The 26160-nt window shown below is 31.1% G+C and overlaps 1 protein-coding gene and 1 long non-coding RNA gene across 3 annotated transcripts; both read left to right on the top strand.

Annotated features, from left to right (window-relative positions):
* Positions 1–202: 202 nt before the first annotated feature.
* LOC144566094 (uncharacterized) lies at positions 203–2408 on the top strand. 2 transcript variants are annotated; one of them, XR_013515116.1, is made up of 4 exons: positions 203–497; positions 890–1842; positions 1906–1967; positions 2157–2408. It is a non-coding gene; the product is annotated as an uncharacterized LOC144566094 (long non-coding RNA). The 2 variants fall into 2 exon arrangements; XR_013515115.1 differs by lacking the exon at positions 1906–1967.
* A 15187-nt stretch (positions 2409–17595) lies between these two features.
* On the top strand, positions 17596–19499 carry LOC144556882 (receptor-like protein EIX2). The gene is made up of 3 exons (XM_078305409.1): positions 17596–18963; positions 19255–19315; positions 19429–19499. The coding sequence occupies exons 1-3, from the start codon at positions 17596–17598 to the stop codon at positions 19497–19499; spliced, it is 1500 nt and encodes a 499-aa protein (XP_078161535.1).
* The last annotated feature ends 6661 nt before the right edge of the window (positions 19500–26160 follow it).

The raw sequence follows: 26160 nt of genomic DNA, 5'->3' as shown, positions 1-26160 counted from the left end.
CCCATGAACTAATAGGATCTGTTCTTAGCTTAGAACCGATTCTGATACTATCAAGATCGGCTCTAAGCTAACAACCGATCCTAATTAGTGTAGTATTAGGATCGGTTCTTTATAATAACTGATCCTGTTCTTTATAATAACAAATCCTGATAGGTTATTTGGAGCTATGTTAATTTTCATTTCGCGTTACTTAGATTTAACAATCAACTCTATCTCCATCTCTCTCTCGCGCTCACTGTCTCTCCCTCACATCTCTCTCTCGTGCTCACTTTCTTCCTCTCTCGCGCTCACTGTCTCTCCCTCACATCTCTCCCTCGTGCTCACTGTCTCCCCGCCTCTCCCCGCCACTGCCTCCACGATGCCTCTCCGCCTCTCGACCCAAACCCTATCTCCCCGCCTCTCCGTAATTTGGTTTTTTGGTGCTTCCCCTGTGCAATTGAAGGGAAATAGAGAGACACAGCGCCTTCAATTTCATGCTTCCTGACTCGCAATCCGTGGTACTTTTCTCAAATTCGTCTCTGATCCGTTTGATTTTTGTACTTTAGTTTTTGCTCTCTATTGTTTTGAACCTTTTTTCTAGAACGAACGAAAAACACAGCAGGTATTACCACCTGTATAATTAAAATCTCAGTAATTTGGTTGAAAGTTTTCAAACTTTTTTTTTTCCAAATTGATTAATTTAACTACGTTCTTTCATGGGTAGTTTGGTTTTAGGGTTTTAAATTTCAGTTTAGTTAGTTTTGGTTAGTAGAGTTCACTTTTGTAGAACAAAGGTTTCTCTATTGTTTACATTGTGGACATTAATGTGGGATCTGTTTAGGCATAATCTATGGTTTTTGAAAATAAGCCCTAATTTTGTGTCCCTAATGTGAAGTGTGATTTCTTCAAGCATAATCAGGGTTTGCGATTTGCTTCTCTGGTGCTCGGAGGTGCTATTTTCTGTGGTATGCTGGCTGAATTTTCTGACTGCCGGAGACGATCGAGGCGAGCACCTTGGTGCCGGCCAACTCTTGCTGCCATTTTTGCATTTGGAGCCTTTCTCGGGTAATTTCAAGCATCTTGGGTTCGTCGAAAGTGAACTGTATCAGATTTTATACTTGTACCGGATTTAATGATGGTATTACAGATAAAGGAAAATTTAGACAGCATTACTTTTAATTTTCTAGACTAGGAATATGATTATGTCATATAGGTTGATATTTAATAATTGTTTGGAATGAGTTAATTTAGGTCCATAGAAGTATATCTTTGATGCATATTTTTTTACTTTTGATTAATCTGAACTTGAGAAGCCTTAAAGGCATGCAATCTGAAAACTTTATGTGAGGATTGGTTCCTTTCTGGTACTGCAAGGCAAGGTCTGGTATAAAATGCCAACATTACCAAAATGCCCCTCAATTGATAACAGAAGAAAGGATGGATCTGGTTACGTGCACTCCGGTACCACTGGTACGATTTCTGTTACGTGCACTGGTACGAATTTTTTTGTTCTATTTTTTTTTTTATTTCTGGTATGTACCCAAGATGGATCAGAGGCGAAGCAACAATTTTTTTTTTTGTTATATTTTTTAACTTGTGTTTTCTTAGTCTCATTTCATGTTTTTCTTTTCTGTAATTTACATTTAGTTTTTATAGCTCAACTGTATTGAGCTTTGTTTTCTATTTTCAACTTGTAGTGTTGCCTAAGTTATTCTGAGTCTCTTTAATACTGATAATGAATTTCAGGCCTTCATTGAAGCCACTAAGGAACCTTGTGATAATGAATATTAGTACTGTAGTGCAAAATTGCATCAGAGGCTGAAATCAAGGTGCTTTCGTATTGTCAGACCAAAAGCTGACGAGGTATGATTTTCTTGTCTTATTCTTCACTTTAACTTCCTCACTTCTAAAATTTTGGGTTTTTAGACATTCGCAGGGGATGCAGAGAAATTTTGGGTTTTTAGACATTCGCAGGGGATGCAGAGGATGTATGTAACATTCTTCAATATAATTATTAAACCTTTTAATAAGCATAGTACTCTGAGATAGCATACCACTGGTATTGTACCAGTACTGGATTTGTCTCATTATGGTATTAATGCTATCTTTAGAGGCTGTACTAATGATTATTTCTTTTCTTTTGTCAACTTTTAATAATTATGTCTTTGTTATTTTAGGAGAAGGTGGCATCTGACAAAGAAGATGAGGTTGTATCTGACAAAGAAGAGGCTGTTCCTGACAAGGAACAAGAGAATGAAGATTGATTGATAAGTTTTATTACTAAGTAGGTGTTTTCTTGTTATAGTGATGATTGTCTTTCTACTTGTAATTGTGGTAGTTGTTAGGGTTGGTGGTATTTGGATTTAAACTCTTGTTTGTGTTTGAATTTAAACCCTGCTTCAATTATATCTAGATTCACAAAAAAAAACCTGCTTCAATTATTTTCTTGTCATAGTTCAGCAGCAAAAAAAAAAAAAAAATCAGGATCGGTTGTTTAAAAAAAAAACAAGATCGGTTGTTTTAAAACAACCGATCCTAATGTATATTTAAAAAAAAACCCAAAATAATAACTATCTGTATCGGTTCTTGTATACAGCCGGTCCAGATTATATACTATCAAGATCGGTTATTTATAAACAACCGATTCTGATACCACTATTTGGATCGGTTCTTTAACCGATCCAGATTATTGGAGTATTAGTATCGCCTTGATCAGGATCGGTTGTATTCCGATACTAATATGCTTATATAACCGATCCTGATTCTATTTTTTCCACTAGTGGATCCTATTATATATCATAAAATTATATAAGCAGGACAAGGGTGTTTTAAGCTCACTAAGAAATTTAGTTTTCTTGATGAGCTCAATGTAAAGATCTATCATATTGGTTTTAAATAACGAACTTAACTGTTGAAATCAGTATTGTAGAAAACTGCTGTTTAGATCATTTAATCGGCTGATTAATTGTTGGCGATGATTAAATCGTTACAGATTTTTTCGATTGATCAGCCAATTATTTTCGATTATGATTGATTATTCTCGATTAATTGTTTGGCAGTACTCCGTTCGTCTGACGAGCTCATACCGTTATTTACAACACTGGTTGAAACCGATCTATACTACATGAACATGAGTAATACATTTATATCTAAATTTATAATTTTTTAATTAGTTTAGTATAAAAGAAATTAAAGTGATAAAAAAATGAAAAATGAACGATTAAAATTTATTTATAATTTTTTTTACCGCTTGAGTTTATACTATAATAATTGAAAATTTTATAAATTTGACACATAAATAATCAAATTAACTTATTGACTGTTTTCAATAATTTAAATTTATTATTAAAAATTAATTCGATATGTTTTAAAGTTAAGCTCATTAAAGAGCTAATTGAGATCATTAACACTCTATTTTTACTCAAAAATATATATGCATTTAAAACTTGAGAAGAGCAAATTGCCGAATCAGTTACAGTGAATCATGTACTTTTTTTTTTGATCAAATGAATCATGTACTTGATATCGTATTCAACGCAGATGCACTGTTGATGACATGATACAACAAGACCCTTCAATACATTTTTAGATCATATTCGTAATATTTAAGCATAGATACGCTCAAGGAATTTGTAGCGCGCAAATAAGTTATATATGCTAATGTAAATAAAAATGATCAAAAGCAACGTAAATTTTATCATTGAACCGCATGATGCAGAAATAAAACAATTTTTGAATCAAGATCGAATACTAAACATTTACTAATCGAAAGTTCAACAATTAGATTCACACTATGTTACCATGAACACGGATATGAATATCGTATCATCAATACGATAATTTCTAAAAACTCAGAATACAATACATTTATTATATATATTATTTTTTGTTATATTAATTATATGATTAATTCAACACTTGTTTTATATAAATTAAATATAAAAAATTTAGGACAACCCAAGTATATATTAAATGATAAGGGATCCAATTACACCATTTTATAGCGACACATCTTGACACTATATATATTTTTATAAGTTATTTTTGCGATTTTAAATTCTAAACAGATGATCCGAACCGTTCAACATGATCTCCATATTAAAATGTGCTTGGAGACCAAATTTTACATTTTTTTTATTTTTCTTAATATTTATTAAGATGTGTACAAAATTGTTGTTTTTAGGTAACTCTAGACCATTGAAAAATATAAATTTTAAAAAATTATAAATAAATAGTAATAAATTTGTAAAAAAATGTAAAATTTGGTCTCCAAGTACATTTTAATATGGGCATCACGTTGAATGGTTCGGATCGACTATTTCAATTTTAAAATTACAAAAGTAATTAATAAAAATATGGTGTCAAGATTTACCACTATAAAATAGTGTAATTGGATCCCTCCTCATATTAAATACATTAACTACTAGATTCCAACAACAAATGTAAACTAGTGTAAATAAAAAAGTGGTAAAGGAGTATGTCGTTGTTGCTGTAGGCGACTAGAAAATTGTTTTTGGCATGGTCTACGTGGTCGTGGTGCACAGTTTTATACCGGTCCATATATACGCGGTGTACAACTCATGCGCTATAAAATTGTTCGATTCTGCAGAACCAGCGTATCCCCAGTGTATTCAGATGTGTCATTCATATTCAGACGAGTCAAACTGTATCAGAAATCGTATCAAGAGATTAAGAATATGTCATCTAAACTAATCTGATATGTATCGAGAGCATATCAGATATGTATATCGATATCCAATATGTATTGAATACGGGTACATAGTTTATATTCAAAAGGGGCTGCTATTTTCAGGGGTCCAGATCACCTAAAGTAACCCAATTTTTGGATTTTGGATCGCGACTGTCAGATTTGAATCCGTCACTCGAGATCACATCGGGATTAGGATTCATTGTTCGAGATGTGTGTGCTCCACTTCGGATGAATTATCATGGATTCGAATCGGACGGTCCAGATCTAAAACCCAACTTTTGAGTTACTTCAATGGATTCGAACTCCTATTTTCAGAGCATAAATTCAACTATTGAGAGCAAAGAGAACTTTTTTCTTCCATGTACCAATTTTACTCTTCTTAAAGACTTTCATATGTTTTTACTTCTGATTATAATCTGCTATAATTAGAAAAGTTAATAACCGGTTATAAATTCAAGGAAATTGTTGGCCATCGAAAATAGAAATTTGATTCTTTGTTTGTCTCAATGTCTTATATATGTTATTTTTCTTACTCAAAATTTTCTTCTAATTTTAAATTTTAATGTTTACTTTTTATTAAGAAGAAATAAATAAATCAAAATATCGAGAAATTGTATATGTGATTTTCAAGTACGTTTAAATTATTAACACAAAAACGCTCAAGAACTTAAACTTTGTAAAAAAAAAAGACCAACGAAATTTAATCAAACTAAATTTACGGTACTCATATAAAAAACTGCTCTAAAAACCTAAACTATTAAGATATTAATCTAATATTTTATATAATCATTCTACAAATAATCACAACTTCACATATTTATCTATTATTTATTTATAGAGAAATATTTATATAATGCTAATTTATTTCCACACTTCACATATTTATCTATTATTTATTTATAGAGAAATATTTATATAATGCTAATTTATTTCTTTGTGGAGATAAAGTTAATAGGTGATCCTTCTTACACATAATCATGACCATAAAGTAATAGAGCATAAAATAAACTTAGTAGTGAAAACACATATCATACAAAAAATACGGTAATTCCATTAAATATATTAAACTATCCTTATGCTACACTGCTTCTAAGGTGATTTCCTAATTTACAGCCATGTTTAATTAGAAGCAAAAATAAGAAGCGATAAAACTGGTATTTATAAAAAGATTTCTCTCTTCTCTCAATAGTATATTTTTTGTCCTGAATATAGCCGCACGTCCGCACCCATATTCAAAAGGGTGTAATTAGATCCCTCCTCATACAGGAATATTAGGATAACATAAGATTCACACCATTTATGCATATTATATCAAAATGTATACGAATAAATAATTAAAATGCAGTAGCATGTTGTATTTGTCAATTAATATATGCAATCAGTTAGGATCTTACTTTGAATCTTATTACAATCACAAAAACTGACAACTATCTTTGAAATGTTATCTAACTGCATGCTTTATTATCTAACCGGGAAAGAGGAGAGAGAGAAATTTATGATAAATGTATATTTTGCTGATATTCATGATTCATGCAGATTAGGTCAAGCATATTATTAAATTATTTCAGAATTTCTTTCTTTATACGATGCTCTATGTAGAATATATTTTTTATCATTTTAAGCCTGCGCGTGTACGTACGTACGTAGTTATTGAAAATCAATTTTAACTGTGAGAAGAATAAACACCACTTAAAATAAAATTGTATGATATGACATATCATGGGAAATAAATTGGAACATTAATTGATCCTATTATATATATCATGACAAATATATAAGTGAGATTAAGATGTTCTTAAGTTCATTAAAAAACTTAGTTTTTATTAGCTCCATTTAAAAATCTATTAGATTAGTTTTAAACTACACGAGTAACACATTTATATCAAATTAATAAATTTCCTAATTAATTTAGTATAAAGTAAAGTGATAAAAAATAATAAAAAATAAACGATAAAAAATAACTTATACTTTTTTTCACCACTTGACTTTATACTCAAATTATATAGAGTCCGGCTAGTATAACATCGGTGTTATATGATACTAACTTCAAAATTGATTAAATAGACTTCAAACGATTAATTCAAACCATTAACACCGATTTACTTTATGAGTGATGCGTTTATATGCAAATTAATTTTTTTTTATATTTTTGAGTTACTTTAGTATCAAATCAAGCGATAAAAATGGTAAAAAATGAATGTATTAAAATTAACTTAAGAACTCACTCATTTGACCGATTGACTTAATAGTAAATAAATTTGAGAATTTATAAATTTGCATGTAAACGTACAATTAATGAAATAAATTAGTTTGAACGGTTTGAATTCACCGTTTGAAATTGATTCGATAGATTTTAGAATTGATATTATATAAGCTTAAATGATATACGAATCAAACTCGATTATATATGCAAATAAAATTGTAAATTTTAAAATTCATGATATGATAGAAAGAATGAATTTGCCGAATCAGTTGACAGTAAATCATGTGCTTGATTGCGTATTCAACGCATGCAGAGGCACTGTTGATGACAAGACACAACGAGCAGCCAAAGATTTGATTCTTGAATTGAAAATATAAAATCCAAGCTATCAAAATTAACTCTGGGAAGCGGAAAGGAAGAGACAAAACATGTACGTCTCAGTAAAATGAGAATTGGTATCCTCTGAGATATCTCAAACGTCTTTGCGTGACTTTATGAAAAATCCCAACCGTCAGTACACAAAGGTAAAAACTAGCATCAAATATCTCCTACTTTTACCAAATTTATTTTAATATATAGCTATCGAGTATCGACGTATCGTCTCCTTTCATTTTTCACTTGACGTGCTGGAGTGGACAATATAATAAATGTACTGTGTTTAATTTCTTGTAAAATTGGATGTTTTTGTAAATTAATCAACATGTCATGAAGCTTTACTACATTTGATGGGTATATATATAGTCGACGTCCAACCAAAAAATGGGGATCTGCAAACTGCAAAGGCCAAATTTAATTTCAGGTAATCAAGGGCAAGAAGCTAGCACTGGCCTTTCAAGGTAATCAAGGACAATGCCAACAGGTCAAACAGATTTCAAGCACACACCTTCAGACTAGGGTTAAGCTGCTTGTACCTCTGTAACAATAGTCTTTAATTTGGTTTCAATCAAATTCCTACGAGACGTCATTCAAGGTGTTCTGCTGCACGATGTTGACAGCCGTTCGATTTTTATCAAAATTTGAACACACTGAATTAACATGAGTCATAAAGTTGTTCACATAAATTTTAACACTAATCTAATATATAGCTCATGAGACCAAATTTAATTCGATATTCATCGGACTATAAAACCCTCAAATGGTTATGACAACACCATTTATAACATCAAGACCGGAGAGAATTCAAATTAATCTCGTGTTTGAATTTTAAAATTTCTTTGTACAGACGTGGTCTTCGAGAAAATGGTATTTTTCCTTTTGCATTTGAATATAACAAATTGGCACTGAATTCTGATATTTCTATCGCCTTCTATTTTATAAAGGAAAATAAAGAAAAGTAGCAAGCTTAATTTGGTGGATTTATGTTATTTGATTGTCAATATATATATATATATATATATATATACAAAAAAAATAGGTATGGTTAGATTATATTTCTTCTTCGATTTTCAAAATATTTTCTCAAAATTTTGTAATAGAAAATACAAGAAATATTTATCCAAATAAAGTATTAATTCTTAGAATTATCTTTTCCCACACATCAAATGCGCCCTATATTTATATTTAGATTACACATGCATCAAATTTGTCGGTCAATCCTTACAATTTATATAATAAAACATAAAAATTAAATAAAATTTGCTATGTAGAATTTTAAATAAAAGTCATTGTTACCTGGAAAAGTTTGCTATCTGTACAAATGAAAAGTTTACTCTCGCTTGTTCATATGTATAATTTTTGTTAATAAAACATCAAATGAAAAGTTTGTTATATGTACATATATATGTATAATTTTTGTTTAAACAAGTGTTCTTGTATTAAGCATATTTCACACTTAGTTAATAATTAATGGTCAGGGCAAAATGGTTAATAATAATTGATGACATAAGATACATATAATTTCACACTTAGTTATTAAGTATTCAATTAACTGTGTCCAGAATATATATTTAGATTAGTTGCATATATTAGAAAATCTCAAGGCCGGATTAGTACAAATAAAATAAATTAAGACGTGGCTCTGTATGCAAATTAAGACCCAAACACATGATCATATATATAATTAATTAAATCCCATGAGATGTCTCAAATTAGAACCATGCATAAAGAATTTTAATCATCCCAATTTTCCACATATCAATTAATTCAAAATTTAAGGTATATCTCCTTGTAATTAATATGGCAAATGCTTCTGTGCATACAAGGACCTATTTGTAAAATGAACATATTTTTATTTTCAAAGTTCAAACAGTCGATCCGAACCGTTCAACTTGTTCTCCATATTAATATGTGCTTGGAGACCAAATTTTACATTTTTTGAATTTTTTTACTATTTATTAAGATGGGTACAAAATTCAATGGTCTGAATTTGATATTTTTTGTACTCATCTTAATAAATAGTAAAAAATTTCAGAAAAATATAAAATTTGGTCTCCAAGCACATATTAATATGGAGAACAAGATGAACGGTTCGGATCGACTGTTTGAACTTTGAAAATAAAAATATGTTCATTTTACAAATAGGTCCTTGTATGCACAGAAGCATCACTCAATTAATAGGAAAAATTTCTAGTGTACCCATTCAAACTTTCGAAATAACCAATTTCCCTATCAAAACATTGAAATTTCTTATTTCCCCATTCTATTTCCCCATTCTAAATTGAAATCTTTTTCAATATCCCCATTTGTTGATTAAAGCTGAAAATTTAAGATAAGTTTACAATTTAATTATATTTTCAAGTTTAAATACCTATTTTGCCCCTATTCTAGTTCTAGAGATCTCCTTTCTTCTCCACCTCTATTTTGCCCCTTTGCTGTCATTAGCATGGAAATGATAAGATTTCAAACTAAAGGCAATACTGCAGCTCAAACTGCACAATAGGCCCATGGAGAAGCGGAGGAATCTGGACACATACAAACATACTACACAGATACCACATTAAAAATTAAAAATAAGAAGTAAAAAATGACTCAATAAACAGTAAAGTGCTACAACAAGTTTGACAAATCTGACCCCTTAATGGCTCAATCACGTTAATTTTTTTTTTTTTTTTTCTGATTCCATCAAAGTCCAATGTCTAGACGGAAAATATTCGAAGGGAATTGGACTAATTAGGGCAAATTTTTTCCAAATTGAACTGCCATCTTATGAGTTTGGAGATGAATTACAGAAGTAACGACTTAATATTTCATTTCATTTTTCTCGTGCAGTTTTAACAGTTAATTATTGATATCTTGAAAGCTACTACGGAGGAGAGATGAAGGCAAAAACAATTGTTAATTCATTTGGTGTGCTAAAGTAACTTAAAAGGAGTATTGAAGAAATGTTTTGCTGGGAAAGGATTTTTTGGTGAAGACTGAAGATACCATTAACAGAAGCAATGGAGTGGGAAAGAAGAAAGAAAATCTCAGTTTTAAAAAGGGCAAAATAGACATTTAAATTTGAAAACATAATAAAATTATAAATTTATCTTAAATTTTCAGCTTTAATCAACACATGGGATATTAGAAAAGATTTTAATTTAGAATGGGGAAATAAGAAATTTTAATATTTTGATGGGAAAATTGGCTATTTTGAAAGTTTGAATGGCACTAGAAATTTTCCCCAATTAATATATATACATACTAAAGGATCGACTAGCATTTTTTCTTAGACATGAATGAAAAGTTGTGAAAATTTATGGAGAAAATTGAAAGGGGTGGATTCGATGAAAACCCAATTTGTTTTGCTTTGATACCTCTCAATCCTATCCTGTAGTCTGTAGTCTGTAGATCCTTCGAGGGGCCCGCTCGATTGATTTTTCCATTATTAGTAGTAATAGTAATTAGTAGAAAAGCAAGCTTATGTTTGAGATGTTTTCATCATCTTAATTTCCCGAAATTTTTAAAAATACTATTTTTTTTTAAATTATTAAACCAAAACACCAATTTTGGCTGGAAATAATATTTTTCGCATGGCCGCTTCCCGGGGAAGCGGGCACTTGGAACCGGGCCGCTTCGGGGGGAAGCGGGCACTTATTTGGGCCCAGCGGGCTGGGCCGCTTTGGGGGCCAGCGGCCACCTTGATTTTTTTTTTTTTTTTTTTTATAAAACAAAATTTTTTTTTTGTATTAAAATATTAGAAATGTTGAATATATTTCTTTGAAAATAGATGAAATACAATATAATTTGATTTATTAGAAAGACTGCAACAAATAACCCGGATCAATATTTTTCAGGCCGGATTTTTCGCGGCTGTAAGAAAAATTAATATATTTCTTTATGTGTTATTGGAAAAAAAATAAAAATAATTAGATTCTGAGTTATTGATCCCGGTTCAAAAGTCACTTCTAGGTAATCCAGAAAATATTGTAACTTTTAATAAATTAAATGTACTAGAAAGATCATAATATTTTCTAAATCCAGAAAATATTTTAGACATTAATTATATGATGAACAAGCTGCAAACTTATTGACACTAGTTTTTTTAAGGAAAAGAAATCCAAAGCAAAAGGAAAATAATTACTAAATCAAAAGAGAGAAGAACTAATACACACCTGTAGCCTGTAGACATTTGTTCAGACTGTCATTTTCTTTTTTAATGAACTTGCAGCTGTCCTCGCGGGTCTTTGGTGCAAAAGTTGCAAGGGATCGAGTGACATTATTCACAAATTTAGAAAGTATTTGCCGGTAATTAGCATAATCCAAGTGCTTTTTTAACCACAATGGATTCAGCTTTGGCTTCGCAAAACCAAGCAGTGCCCATCGGAGGCTGTCATTATCAATCGCATCTGTTCTCTCTACTGCTGCAGTTCCAGTTGCCACAACAAGATTTTGTTTGGTTGTGACGGCCCCGGATTAAGGACCTCAGGAGTTGGGGGATACTGGATTGACAGCAAACAACCTCGGGAGTTCAGTCCCCACAATTGCATATGGGGATGATATAGATTGCATATCTGCATCAGTTCCTCCAGAACTAAGAGGTGCTTACCAACGGGGAATAAAAATATATATGGATACTTCAGACCAAGATAAGGTGAAAGGTTAGAGTACTCCTTGTTGTTATTGTTGGTACCGATTGCAGCTAGAGCTAGAGCTACGGGTTAGGCTGCTTCTTTTCTTCTCCTTTTTCAGGCATGGGTTGCCCTGCATCACTTATTAACACTCCCCCCCTAGCCTGTTATTAATTAGTTTCGTGTATATATTACTCCTTACTCCTTAGTGCAACACGTTTTTCTAACTTTTTTTATTTATTCTTCGGAATTTTGGTGAACTCCAGACCAGCTAGTTGTTTCAATCACATTAACAAATTACCTTTTTTATATTCTTAAGTTTTTTTATATTCTTAATTAAAGATTGGTGGTGTTAATATTACATCCATGCCCAATAAAAAATAACGATAAAAAATTAAAATTTCATTGTAGATAAATCTGTCGAAATTATGATTTACGTAAATTGTAACAATGTCAGTAGTTAATTAAACTGTTGAAAATAGAAATAAAGCTTTGATTCTAATTTTGTAATGATAATGGTGCAGTGATTATTTTAATAATTAGAACGATTTGTTGAATTTGAAAAGGTTAATTGTCTCATCGACTTAATTTTTTTGTGTACAAGGAGTTATATTTAACATTATAATTTATCTAAAATTTTACGAAATCACTTTACTCAAAAAAAAAAAATTACGAAATCACAATTAATTATCTCCGATCGAGTTCCTTCATAGACATCTTTTTTTTTTTTTTATCATTGAGCTTTATATAGCTTTTTTTTTATCTAGTGAGCAGTATTTTTTTTTTGGTCAAATTGGTTGTATACCCATTAATTAAATTTTAGCTTTTTAAATTTCTTTCAAAAATTTATATTTAATATTTCCCATCGAATTTCAAATTTATAGATATTTTCCACTATATACTTAGAACTCATTAAATCAGTATAACAAAATGTTTGTAGCTATCGGGAAAAGGTGGCAGTCTTTTGAACCATTAATACATCAAAGATTTCATCCATAAAATAAATGAACATAAATTAAATGAACACAATCAAGTATAGAATGTACAAGCAACGCAGAACTAATTTGTTTTTCTCTCTTTATACATTTTCGGTGATAATAGTTTTCTGAACTCTTTCTTTATTTAATTGTATTTATTATTTTATTTTCATTTTCTAAATATTATGGACTCTTTTAATGTACGCCTCATCTAAATTAATTTTATCTTCATAGTAAGACACAAGAAATATTACTAATAACTTTTATCATAAATAAAATATTATAATTCATAATCGAAGTAAATGGTTTTCTATTGTTACCGTATCATATATTACTTGTGAGTGAACAAAAAGGTTATCCAAATTTCATTTTAAATGGTACTATAAGTAAATGGTTTTCTATTGTTATCCATAAACATCTTATCAGAAACAATATGAATAATTAGACAATTGAATAAACAAATTTCATTTTAAAATTGGTCTTGTTTAGATGGGTTGTCCAAATTAATTTGCTCAAGTTGTTAATTAAATTTATAAAAAATTGACAGACAATTATTTATAATTAATGTCCTACTCTCATTATTATTATTTTTACTATATTATTATTATTATTATTATTATTATTATTATTATTATTATTATTATTATTATTATTATTATTATTATTATTATTATTATTATTATTATTATTACTACTACTATTGTGATGATGGTGGTGGTTATGAACCTAGAGAGAGAGACTCAAAACAGTATACTTGCTCCTTAATTTGCTTTATGTTTGAATATGAATATGGTTGCTCAAAGTAATTAAAGGTTCAATTAATCCACTGCAACCCGAAGATATATTATGTGATTAAGGGTGGAACTATCAGGGTTTTGTGATGGAACGATACCAAAAAATGGAACTATTAGTGGTCTGTCAAAGCAATTGTATTAGGGAAAGTGTGGTTCGATTTTATCAATATTGGAATTTTTGCTGCTGGAGATTATTCATCAATTGAAGTTCTAGAATAGAATATGGTCTTATTTGAAACGTCCAATTAATTCACAAATATCATTTTGGAGACTGTACGTAAGTAAAAAGATCAAATATGATATTTGTAATGTTCAATTAAAAAAATATACAATTTATTTAACGAATTGGCATTGCGCTTAACATAGAGTTAAGATTCTTCATTTTGACTCGATTTTTCACGATTCATATTTCAGGTAATTTTTTTTTTTACGAAATAAATAATTATTTCAATTTTTAGCCAGGATCTCATTTCATGCACAATATTACATGTATTTAGTAATTTTAATGAATTAAATGTTCCGAAATACAAAACGAAACCATTGAGCACAAGAATGTGTTCGGAGTATATTGTGAATTAATGGAGGCCTTTTTCTATTTCTTAATTTTAATGAATTTAAAGCATGATCAGAGCACATGTTCAACTCCTGAATTCATAGTTGTTCTTTATAAAAAAAAAAAGTAGGCCTTTTTCTATTTCTTAAAGCATGATCAGAGCATAATTTGTAAACACATACGCTCAGAAAATAAGCATGAAATTGTCGAACATTTTGTGTCAAAAATATCATTGTTAAAGATTTTTAAATCTAAACTAAGATTAGAAAAATGGAGCACAACAGTTATGTTTTAGCCTTTTGCTTGTTAAATGAAATTTTTGCACTCATATTTGTATCAGAATCTGTGTTGTTAAACGGAGTAATTGAATTAGCATAAAATCCAAAAGCCCTAATATATTGGGAAATTTCATGGAGTTGGCTATTGGGCCGAATATGAGTGCCATATCCGTATTCGAATATATACTATATGAATAGATTATCTCCCATATCTTATAAGTTCATTAATATTTATATTTAATGTTTTAATTAATATTTGTATCTTAGAAGTTCATAAATCTTAATTATCCGACCATTATTCATTTTATATCCGTATTCGAATCCGTATCCGTATCCGTTTAAGGCGGATTTGGTTTTGAATTTTGATATCCGTTTACTATCCGTATCCGTATTCGTATCCGCTCATTATCCGACGGATGCGGATATGGTATCAGCATTATCCGCTCCGTTTTCACCCCTAAGATTAGTTCCAGTCATTAATTTTGACTAACATCAACAGAGCATAATTGACACTATTCAATGGAAAAAAATTTAACGAAAAAAAGACCAAGTAAAAAACAGACGACCATTTAAGTTGCAAATTTTTTTTCGTGCGATAAACAAATTACTAAAATCAGAACCAAAGATTTTTGGAAACTTTACCCAAGTAAAGTTTGAGTTAGTAGAAAGTGAAGTTCCGGTCGGGTCCACTAATGGGTTGGGCCGAGCTGACACGCATGTGCTTTGTGCCTTTGTATCATTTACTTTACAATCAGATACCAAACTTGGTGATAAACACTGAAAGTCCATACAATCTCTGTGTGTAAATCTACCGTATCGAATTGGAAAGAAAAAAAAAATGGCACAACCAAATTTACTTTATAGAGAGAAAAAACAAGGGCCAATCGCTTGCCACCCTAAATCCGATGGGAGAAATGTCTTCAGTCAACTATTCCTACATATTCACATCACAATCGTTGTCAAACTACAAAATATGCTCACTTGTTTATATATGCAGTGCCAAGAATTGGAAAATGAACCATAACTAATGACAAGTGTGCTGAAAACTTCCATTGCCCGTAAACTGAAAAGATATAATATATAGTTGAAAGTTCTAGAGATGTAAACAGATTGGAATAGGTACGACGTACTTCGACGTTCCGTGCCAGTACTTAAACGTACCATGCTGGTTTTTTTTAGATCTTGCTAATTTGTTAAATTAAACATGTTTGCTATAATGTTCAAAATATCATAAAAATATCCTAAAATTCCATATATATTTTTTTTTGTAAATTTTAGTCTTTTTTAATAATTTGTATTATTTTTGTTTCGCTATAATTATAGAAAATATTTTCTTGGAACGTGTCGTGTCGTATCTCTATCTACATATACTATATCGTACATGTGCCTAGACATGCATGCTGTGTGTAAATCTCTGCCACGTTGTGCCGTGGGTGCCATATATGCTTTTGCAATACACTAGCTAAGAGTAAGAGGTGTAAACAGATTGGATACGGACAGAGATAATAGCTAGCTAGCTAAATGGTATCCATATCTATATATATTTTATATGTTCTACTCTTTCACGTAACCAGGAATCCTTCTTCTATATATATATGCATGGGTTCAAAAAAATAATACATCGATCCTAGTGCAGGTGCAGGTGCAGGGTCGTCCAGTATAAGGCCTGCCTCCGGGTGATGGAATTGAAACGAAGGCTAATTTAATTGGATCTAATGTTGCCCCACCGATTAATTGCTTACTCAGTTGATATATGTATTATTGGGTTATGAAATGCTAATGTGCCCTTTTTAACAATGTATATATAAACCTTAGGGATGACCTAGCAAATTCGGAGCGGATAATGCTAATTAATATCATTTTTTTATCCATCTTCCAATTAGCGGATACAAATACGATTACAGATAGTAAAAGATGTCAAAATTTAAAATCAAATTTACCTTCAACGAATATGGATACAGAGCACATAATCTATGAATAGATATTTGAATACAATATGAAGTTAATAATTGTTAGATAATTGAGTTATATGAATAATGCACTTTATATTATAGTAAAAAATATTATAATCAAAACCTACTTGTTTTTAGTAATGCAAAAAAAACAATATGAGTTTTGCTGCCGTGTGACCTGACCTGGAGCCTTCAAATGAGCCACGTAAACTGCGTAAGATTTATACGTATGATTTTGGTGGCTGAGAGATCCATTGTACGCCTTCACAAAATGACAAATGACTGCAACTGTTTCGAACGGACTCCGTATCTTCTCAGTATATGGAAAATATGAACTATATATACTTGTGACTCGGCACCGCATATGGCATTTGATTTGATTGATTGAATGCTAACTTTGTTGTATAAATTATATCACATATGAACCATACTTAATGACAATATATATATTTCTTTTACTGTGATATCCAAAAATAATTTTTAATTATAATCACTTCACTTGATCGTATATAATAATTATATACAACTAGGAAACATGTCTAGATTTATTACAGTACCTTGACCTAAGCAACAACAATGGGTTAACGGATTCAACCGATATATCGTGGTTATCTCATCTTCAATCTCTGACGCATCTTGACATGTCTCAAGTTAATCTCCAAAATTCAAAAGAATGGGTACAATCTTTGAACAAACTACCAGCACTTGAGGTGTTGATTTTGGAAAACAACAGTCTTACCCATATTCCTCAATTGCTCCCTTTTGTGAATTTCACCTCTCTCAGAGTACTCCATATTTCCACTCAGAATTTCAACACTACCATACCAGATTGGATATTCAGTTTACACAGTCTATCAGATCTCAACCTTTAGGAGTGTCATTTTGTGGGATCATTTCCTATTGCCTTAGGAAATTTAACATCTCTCAGTAAACTCGTACTGGGTTGCAGTGCATTGGAAGGCAAAATAGTAAAATACCACCACTCAATAATCTGACCAAACTAACCTATGTACATTTATCGTGTATTCTCAATGGTGAACCTATTGATATTGGAGAAGTGTTAATTAAGTCAATTTTCCCGTGAGACTAGGAGGAAATTGGAAGGGTTGATATTCTATGATACCCATTTAACGGGAAATTTATCGGGATTGGCAAGGGAGATGCCCAGCTTAAAGTATCTCGACTTATGTGGAAACAAACTCAGTGGTCCTATGCCCGACAGTTTTTGGAACCTCACTAACCTTATTGAAGTTGATCTTTCTGTCAATTCATTCACAGGTTCTTTAACCGATGCCCGTTTAAATAATTTGCCAAAACTTGAGGTTTTATCTTTGGGGGGTAACCAGCTTTGTGGAGAAGTTCCACCACCACCATATAGCATCTCCTTTTATGATCTTTCTAATAACACACTTGCACAATTCCCAGATTCATTTGAAGCTCCGCAACTAACAGAACTCTATCTGTCAAACAATCTCATTAGTGGTACAATAAAATTTCCTCTTTGTAGATTCCCTTCTTTGAGAATACTTGACCTTTCAAGCAATAATATATCTGGTTTTATTTCAAATTGTGGAACATATAACACCCAAGCAATAGATCGTGTAAATAATAATCCCTCTGGTACTGGTACTACACTGAGCTCCCTGAATTGTTCAAATTTCCTACAAGAGATTGATCTTCACAACAATAGTTTGACAGGAGGGTTTCCTTCCTTGAAATTCTGCAGAGGATTAGAATACCTCGATCTTGGTGACAACAATTTTCATGGGGAAATACCACAATGGATAGGTGAAAACTTGAGTGAATTGATATTTCTAAGGATGCATTCCAATTTACTTTCAGGTAATATCCACTCAAAACTGGCAATGCTTAAGAAACTTCGTGTGTTAGATCTCGCTGACAACAACCTCTCGGGGCCACTCCCAGAAAATTTGGGTACATTTAGTGGTATGAGTTCATTGAAACATGATGCAGATGAACCATCAGATCCTTTGTTTCAGAGAACAGAGGAACTCTTTGAGTCTGATTATCTGCATTTGCCGACAGGTATTGATTTATCAAATAACTATCTAACAGGTGAGATACCGAGGAATATAACAGCTCTTATAGGATTAGTTAATCTGAACTTATCTCACAACCACTTGATCGGAGAGATCCCGGCAGAAATCAAGAGGATGAGATCTCTGCAGTCTCTTGACCTTCACTTGAATAATCTTTCAGGATCAATCCCACCAAGTATCTCTGGTTTAAATTCTGTAAAAGTAATCGACCTTTCTTACAATAACCTATCCGGAAGTATACCAACCAAGTATTATCTGCATAAACTCAATGCCTCATCCATCTACACCGGCAACCCATATCTCTGTGGGCCACCACTAGAGAACAGTTGTGTCGACGGTGAGACTTCTTCTGACAACAACAACAATTCAAGGCATGTCAGTCATGTCGAGAAGTGGTTGTACTTCTTTATTGAGTTTGGGTTTGTGGTTGGATGCTTTGTGGTGGTCTCAGTGCTGCTGTTCATCTTGGTAACATCTACATTCAAGCAATATGCGAAAAAATGAGCTTGGAGACTTGAAAGGCGAGGTATGATAGTGGTAATTATAGTGTAATAAATGTTCTTCTTATCCATGTTTGTTTTCCATTTGTGCTTGTCCTTTGTGTTTTGCTATTATAATGTTTTTAATTTTGTGTGCCTAAATGAAAGGAACCTGTTAGTTGTAGTTTGCTAATTTTACTTTGGTATGTGTATGTATAACTTGAATTATGAAAGCATTATTCACTTATGCTATGCTTTAATGCAATGAACTTAAGAGCAGGTTTTGCATAAGCAAGTTCATAGAATATTACAGATTGGAGTTGCTGGAAGATATGACAATTGTTTCTTAAAGAACTAATTTGCATAAGTGTTACATGTTTGGTGATTCACATTTTTCACCTTACAGGCTACAATACCTTTCATGGTTGATTGAACTTGGGTTATGCTCTCACAGATCTATGGTCGTCATTTTTCTCAATTATCTCTTCACCTGTAGCCTTTGCAGAAAGCTGCAAGTATGAGTAGACCAGCTAACATTAACCACTTGGGCATTTCATCAAAAATCATAACTGCAAACATTTTTGTTATCATTAGCAGTAAACAGCTAACATTAGTCACTTACGAACACCTTAAGTGAAAAGAGTTTCGATATTAATAGCAGTAAACAGCTAACATTAGTCACTTACGAACACCTTAAGTGAAAAGAGTTTCGATATTAATAGCAGTAAACAGCTAACATTAGTCACTTAGGCAATTTGTCGAACACCATAAGTGCAAAGAGTTTTGTCATCGATAGAAGTAAACAGCTAACATTAGTCACTTAGGCAATTCGTCAACACCTTAAGTGCAATAATTTTGGTATCGATAGCAGTAAACAGCTAACATTAGTCACTTACGAACACCTTAAGTGAAAAGAGTTTCGATATTAATAGCAGTAAACAGCTAACATTAGTCACTTAGGCAATTCGTCAACACCTTAAGTGCAATAATTTTGGTATCGATAGCAGTAAACAGCTAACATTAGTCACTTAGGCATTCCGTCGAACACCTTAAGTGCAAACAGTTTTGATATGATATCAATAGTAGCAAACAGCTAACATTAGTGACTACCAAATTATATAATTATAAGACGGAGAACGCACGCATTTGCAAGATGGAGCAAATGAAATGAAAGGATTCTTGGGTTTGCTGTTTGCAAAATTAGCCATTAGTTTAGGCCTAAACATCTATTATATATATATATATCTATTCTGAATTGAAGATTAAACAAATGCTTGCATTGCATCTCCAGTCTCCACTGGTTCCTGTGATTTTTAGCCTCGACTGAACAAGCATTGGGTATATACATATACATTGTTTGAGGCCCAATCTCTTTTTCAATTTCTAACAGAATTTGAGGCCCAATCTCTTTTTCAATTTGAATTAATTGTTTATACATATGACATATACATTGTTTGACGGAAAAGTTAATTGTTGACAATTTTAATTAAGATGGCAAAATTAATTGACTGTCTCAAAATAGTTTATTAGTGGTTATCTGACTGTTCACCCTATAGCTACTCCTATTATATTTAATTTGTTGACGAAAATGAGAAATTAATTAAGACATATTATTTAGATTTTTCCGTTTAAAATTAATGTAACCCAATTAATGTTGACAGTTTATATATGTTGATCTGCTATTACATCAATATATGTTAATTAAAAAAAAAAAAACTGTCACGACTTTCTGTTCTGTAGGCTGTAGCTAGTTCTTGCAAATTTGAACTGTCAAAATATAAATATATAGTACCGACACTACTTCGTGTAGGCTCATTAAGACAAACGTATATTAAATTAAGAAAGATAAATGAGCATGTGGAAATTCAGTGTATTAACATATTGTGTCCATTAAAAGTTTACATGTAGGGTTTTGTCAGGCCCAAATAGCCCAAAAGGAGCCCGCTACAAGTTGTCTTTATAAAATAAGAAGAATTTAGAAGAAAAAAATCCAACGAATTTTTTTCTCGTAATATAATTGATGATAATATTCTACCGGCTTCGGATAAATTACTCTTGAAAGTTATAGTTTTATCCCATTGAAATTAATTTATCTTTATAATATGGTATGGGCAGGTAGAGAGTGATTATGAGTGAAAACTAATGACAAAACAATAAGGAAATAATTAATTAAATCAGGAGCCTTCAAACGTGTAATCAAGACAAGACAAGTTAATAAGAATTGGATTTTTAAGATTTTATAGTTATATCATGTCAAATTAACACTTATTACTAATCATTTGATTGATTTCTCTCTCTTCATTTATCTTGATTAATTACAGAACTCATATACGCCCGGCCTAACAAAAGCGGAAACACAACTTAACATCTAAATTTAAAATATATATATATATATATATAAATAATATTATATTAATTAAGAATCTTTACTCTTCATTTTTTTATAGTGTTTTAACAAAATGATTCTAGGTGACTTCATGAATACACGTACTAGATAAAATAATATTATTTACAATTGACAAATTAATATGTTAAACTGTCTGTACGGGAATGATGCAGCTAATCTTTCTTCTCTTGCATGCCCTGCTTTCCTCATCGCTGAGAAAAATGAGAATGGGTGTTAGTTTTTTACTTTTTTTTAATAGATGGGCTGTGCAAACTGACAGCAAAGATTAGATAACAGTGCTTTTGATCGTGTGATACATGAAGTCTTGCATGACATGCAGTATTATATTGATATGGAAATTAATTTATTACCTTGTTCTGGCTTTTCGGATTGATCGATGCTCTACGCATAGCTGCTTTCTTGCGTCTTTTGAGTCACTGGTTTGAAGTTTCCATTGTGTTTCAAAACAATCAAAACTGCTAGAACAAATTAGTGTACAAGTGAGAGTTTTTATTGTAGGAATTAAAGACTACCATGATTTGTTGTTTGGTGTGGCAGACTTTATATATATATATATATATAGTTTTTTTTTTGCATAGCAAGTAAAGGTTTAATTGTTTTACAAAAATAGACAACGAATAAGAAAAAATAACAAAATAAGAAAGTGCTACTCAAATAAAGGGTAATTTGGTGAGTTTTTGACTGAGTGTGCTATATATATGTAGCCTAAAGGTGGTACTTAATACCCTTCATATTAAAATTCAGTATAATACCAGTTTTTACAAATTAGTGAGAACCTTTAATAATTTCTTGAAATCATTATGTTGGTATGGACTGATACATATATAGGTGTACCAGTTTGGGTTTGGGTGTCAGTTTTAGACCCGAAATGGAAACTAATTGCTTGAGTCACATTGTCTGCTGTTAGAAAGGCTGAAGTTATTCCTTTGTTATTGATGTAATTAATATTGAAAAGTGTAAATCGAAACGTGACATATATATAGAACTGCTGTAATTTATTTTTTCCAAAGATATGAATTTGAATAGTGAATTTCTCATTGAAAGCATAATTGTGGAGGGAAAAGAAAATAAAAGAATGAAAAAGGACACGATAACAAATATTGAATGTCATTCAGAATGGAGCACAAAAAAAAAAAAATTAAGAAGATAATTAAATAAACATAAGAATTATTCATTGAATCAAATGTTAATTCACACTTTATTCACACCTCACTCATTACAGTGTTGCATGTATATTTGGTTCATGAAAGTGTCTTTCATGCCTCTATTGTGCCTCACATTCTTATTACCGTTTTTTATAGTACAAACAGTCTTGAATCGCTCAACATGATCTCCGTATTAAAATATACTTGAAGACTAAATATTATATTTGTTTGAATTTTTTTATTATCTTTCAGATAGAATGACAGATGCCGAATCGTTGTTTTAGGATATATAGTCCATAATCTTCTAACAAACAAAGAATGGATTCGCTCATGTCGGATATGTCATTATTCCTTGTTTAAGAAACCAACATGTGAATTAATTTGGAACTAGAAATGCAACTAAAATTTTTTGTTCTGTGATTAAACTCAAAATTGGACTCCTGATCTAAACTCAAAATTTGAGTTACTTTAGGTGATATGAATCCCCCTGATCCCCCAAATTACAATCATTAATGTTTCCGATTATAATTAATCACCCCAAATTACAGTCATTAATGTTTCCGATTATAATTAATCACCGCATTTGAAATTACAAAAATATATAAAACCGTGACAAAACACGGAAACTTATATTTGGCTCCACATATAATTAATATGGATTCTGAATTAAATAACAATTGTTATAATTAATGTTAAATGTTATAATATATATGTTATTGGTTGCACATCCGGTTGTATGCGGTTATTACTGTGTTGTGTTTGACTATAAATTATATATTATGCGTGGGGTCGCTATTGGCAAATTGCTTACGTATTAATTTTATCAGCCAAATTAAAAAGATTTCAAATTCTAAAATCAGATAGAGCAAGAGGATCTTTAGCTATAGAACAAGTATACATATGCACTTCATTTCATTGTTGTTTTTCTTCTTTTCTTGGCGCAAATACCTCCATACAATTAATTCAGAAATAAATCTGCCATTATTCCGAATAACAGCAACCAATTATTCTAATTACAATTATTGATTTTCGTTAAAATTCGTGCAAAAAAACTTATGTCATTGAGATCCGCACATGGATGAATTTGTACGGTTAGGATCGGAATAACAGGTTTCTAATATTCCCAAGGAATACAACAGATTTCTTTCTCTACCAGTACACGAGAAAAACAAGATGACGAGAGAGATACATCTAATTTATAATTTATCCTTTTAGTATAAAGTCTACATCACGAGAACTTGATATGCATTTTCTTTTCTTTTTTGCCACTGATATGCAAATTTCATTCTGAAAAATTAGCATAAATTATATGATACATATGCGAAATGTTTTCTTTCTTTATTTTTTTAGGTGGTTGGGAACGAGAAAAAAAAAGAATGAATTTGGTTGTACATAACATAAGTTAGTATACTATTATGATTAACTTGGTATATATAGAGAGAGAGAGAGAGATGGGCTATTGTGCATTGCAATGCATAGGCCCCTCTTGTGCATTGAATCATAAATAATCGATTCAAAGTTCAAATGACCGATCCAAACCGTTCATCTTGTTCTCCATAGTAATATGTGCTTGGAGAGCAAATTTTACATTTTTTGAAATTTTTTTACTATTTATTAAGCCACTTTGAAAATCGCTGATCTGATGGTCCAGAAATTTTTACTGTTTTTACTGTTCACCCAGATTTTCAAATTTTCAATAAATCTAAAAAAATAGTAAAAAAATTCAAAAAAAATGTAAAATTTGGTCTCCAAGCACATATTAATATGGAGAATAAGATGAACGGCTTAGATCGGTTATTTGAACTTTGAATCGATGATTTATAGTCCAATACACAAGGGACTTATGCATTGCAATGCACCATAGAAAATAACTAGCTACTAACTAGAGCTTTTTTAATGTGATAAATAGAAAATAATAATTAAGAAGTTAATTATCTTTAGTAGGCTAAAATAAAGTCAAAATAGCCCAAAACTCTAGGTTGGGCTTGCTTGCCGCTTGACCTTTACATAATAATATAATTTAATTTAATTTAATGGAGAATTGGCTGTGAGTGAAAACAAACTTACTTTAACATTAAACAATAAAAAAAAGAACTTCATGCGCTAAATTAGAGAGACCAATATAAATAAAGGTCTTCCCAAATAGAAAATAAATAAATAACATAGCAATAGTTAAAGGTTAGATAATAGAGCAGCGACCACAATTAATTTAAAGTGGATCCGTATTGTACATAATTTTTCAGTCTGAAAGGACGACCTTATCCCATTCCTCAAATACACAAACCATTTTCTCTTAGGCCAAGGTCTAGCAAGAAACAAAAATATGTTTGTTTTAGAAAAAAATAATTACATTGTATTGGTACACAAGTTTTATGTCAAGTGTGTATTTTAAATGATTTAGAAAACGATTCTATAAAATAAAAAAAATTACTAATGATAAAACTAGGCTGGTTAAACCGATTTTCAGCGGTATGACAGCAGAAACGGTCTTTTCAAAGAATCAAACTGAACAGGTGATCGGATCCGGTTTTTTCCGATTAAACCATCGGTCCGGTCCGGTTATGATAACACTGGCAATTAAATTGGACAGCTTAAGATTGGAATTTTTTTTACCTTGGCACGAATCTCAAAGCACAAATAATACTGTCCCCTCTATCATCCCGAACAGGCACCGGCTAATATTAGCTAGATCTATCAAATCTGATTTTATTGAAGGGAAGGCAAAGGCAAAGACACTCACTCATCGCTCAAGTACAAATTCCTGTAAGGTAAGATCCGCTTTTAGTTTCTTTACCTGAGTAACTAAATGTTGAATCAGCGGGGATTAAAATGATCTCTATATCCATCCGTCAAGAAAAGAAATTAGTGAAATGGATCTCTTTCTCTCTACATGCTGCACTGCATTCTCTTAACAATGCGTACAGAAGACTATTTGAAGGCGACTGGATAGTACCACATCAGTTGACATGAAAAAGACATTGGTAAGACATCAAGAGGAATAAAAACTGATGGGATCGTGCAAGAATACTGGCTGGCTGTCAATCACCACTCCCCACAGAGCAAGGAAGCAAACCCTTGGTATGTCATTTTTTCAGAATCAATTATCAACCATATATATTGTCTTCAGTTTTAAGTGTACTTATATAAGCTTGTTGATTGAAATCAATTATGCCAGTAATAATAGTTTGATCAAATAATTAAGCTTCTGTAAACTTGGATTGAAAAGACCTTTTGGGGTTTAGGGTTTAGATGTTAATTATCATGTCTAATCTGATTGAAAGATAATTTAGATTCCATTTTTATGGTAATATGTTTATGTATAGATTCCATTTTTACGAATAAGACATGTGTTTGATAGGTATAACGAGACAACTTGATTCATGCATTAAATTGTTATCTCTGTTTTTGTCTTTGTGATAATAGAATTGGAGGTCGAGCCATCCAATTATTTAATATTTACAAAGAATTTTTCAACCGAATTTTTAAATTTGTGATCTACTACACATAAAATATTGTCTTTTATCATTATATTAAAAGATGGATTTTTAAAACCTCATTAGTTAAAATTGTTTGTTAATGAAAGATCATAACTTAATTATTCAAACTTAAAATTCATGCTTTGATCTTGTTTCTC

Source organism: Carex rostrata, chromosome 1 (assembly GCF_964058835.1).
Source record: "Carex rostrata chromosome 1, lpCarRost1.2, whole genome shotgun sequence".
NCBI lineage: Eukaryota > Viridiplantae > Streptophyta > Magnoliopsida > Poales > Cyperaceae > Carex > Carex rostrata.
Note: the sequence above shows the minus strand (reverse complement) of the source record. Positions and strands in the feature narration are given on the sequence as shown.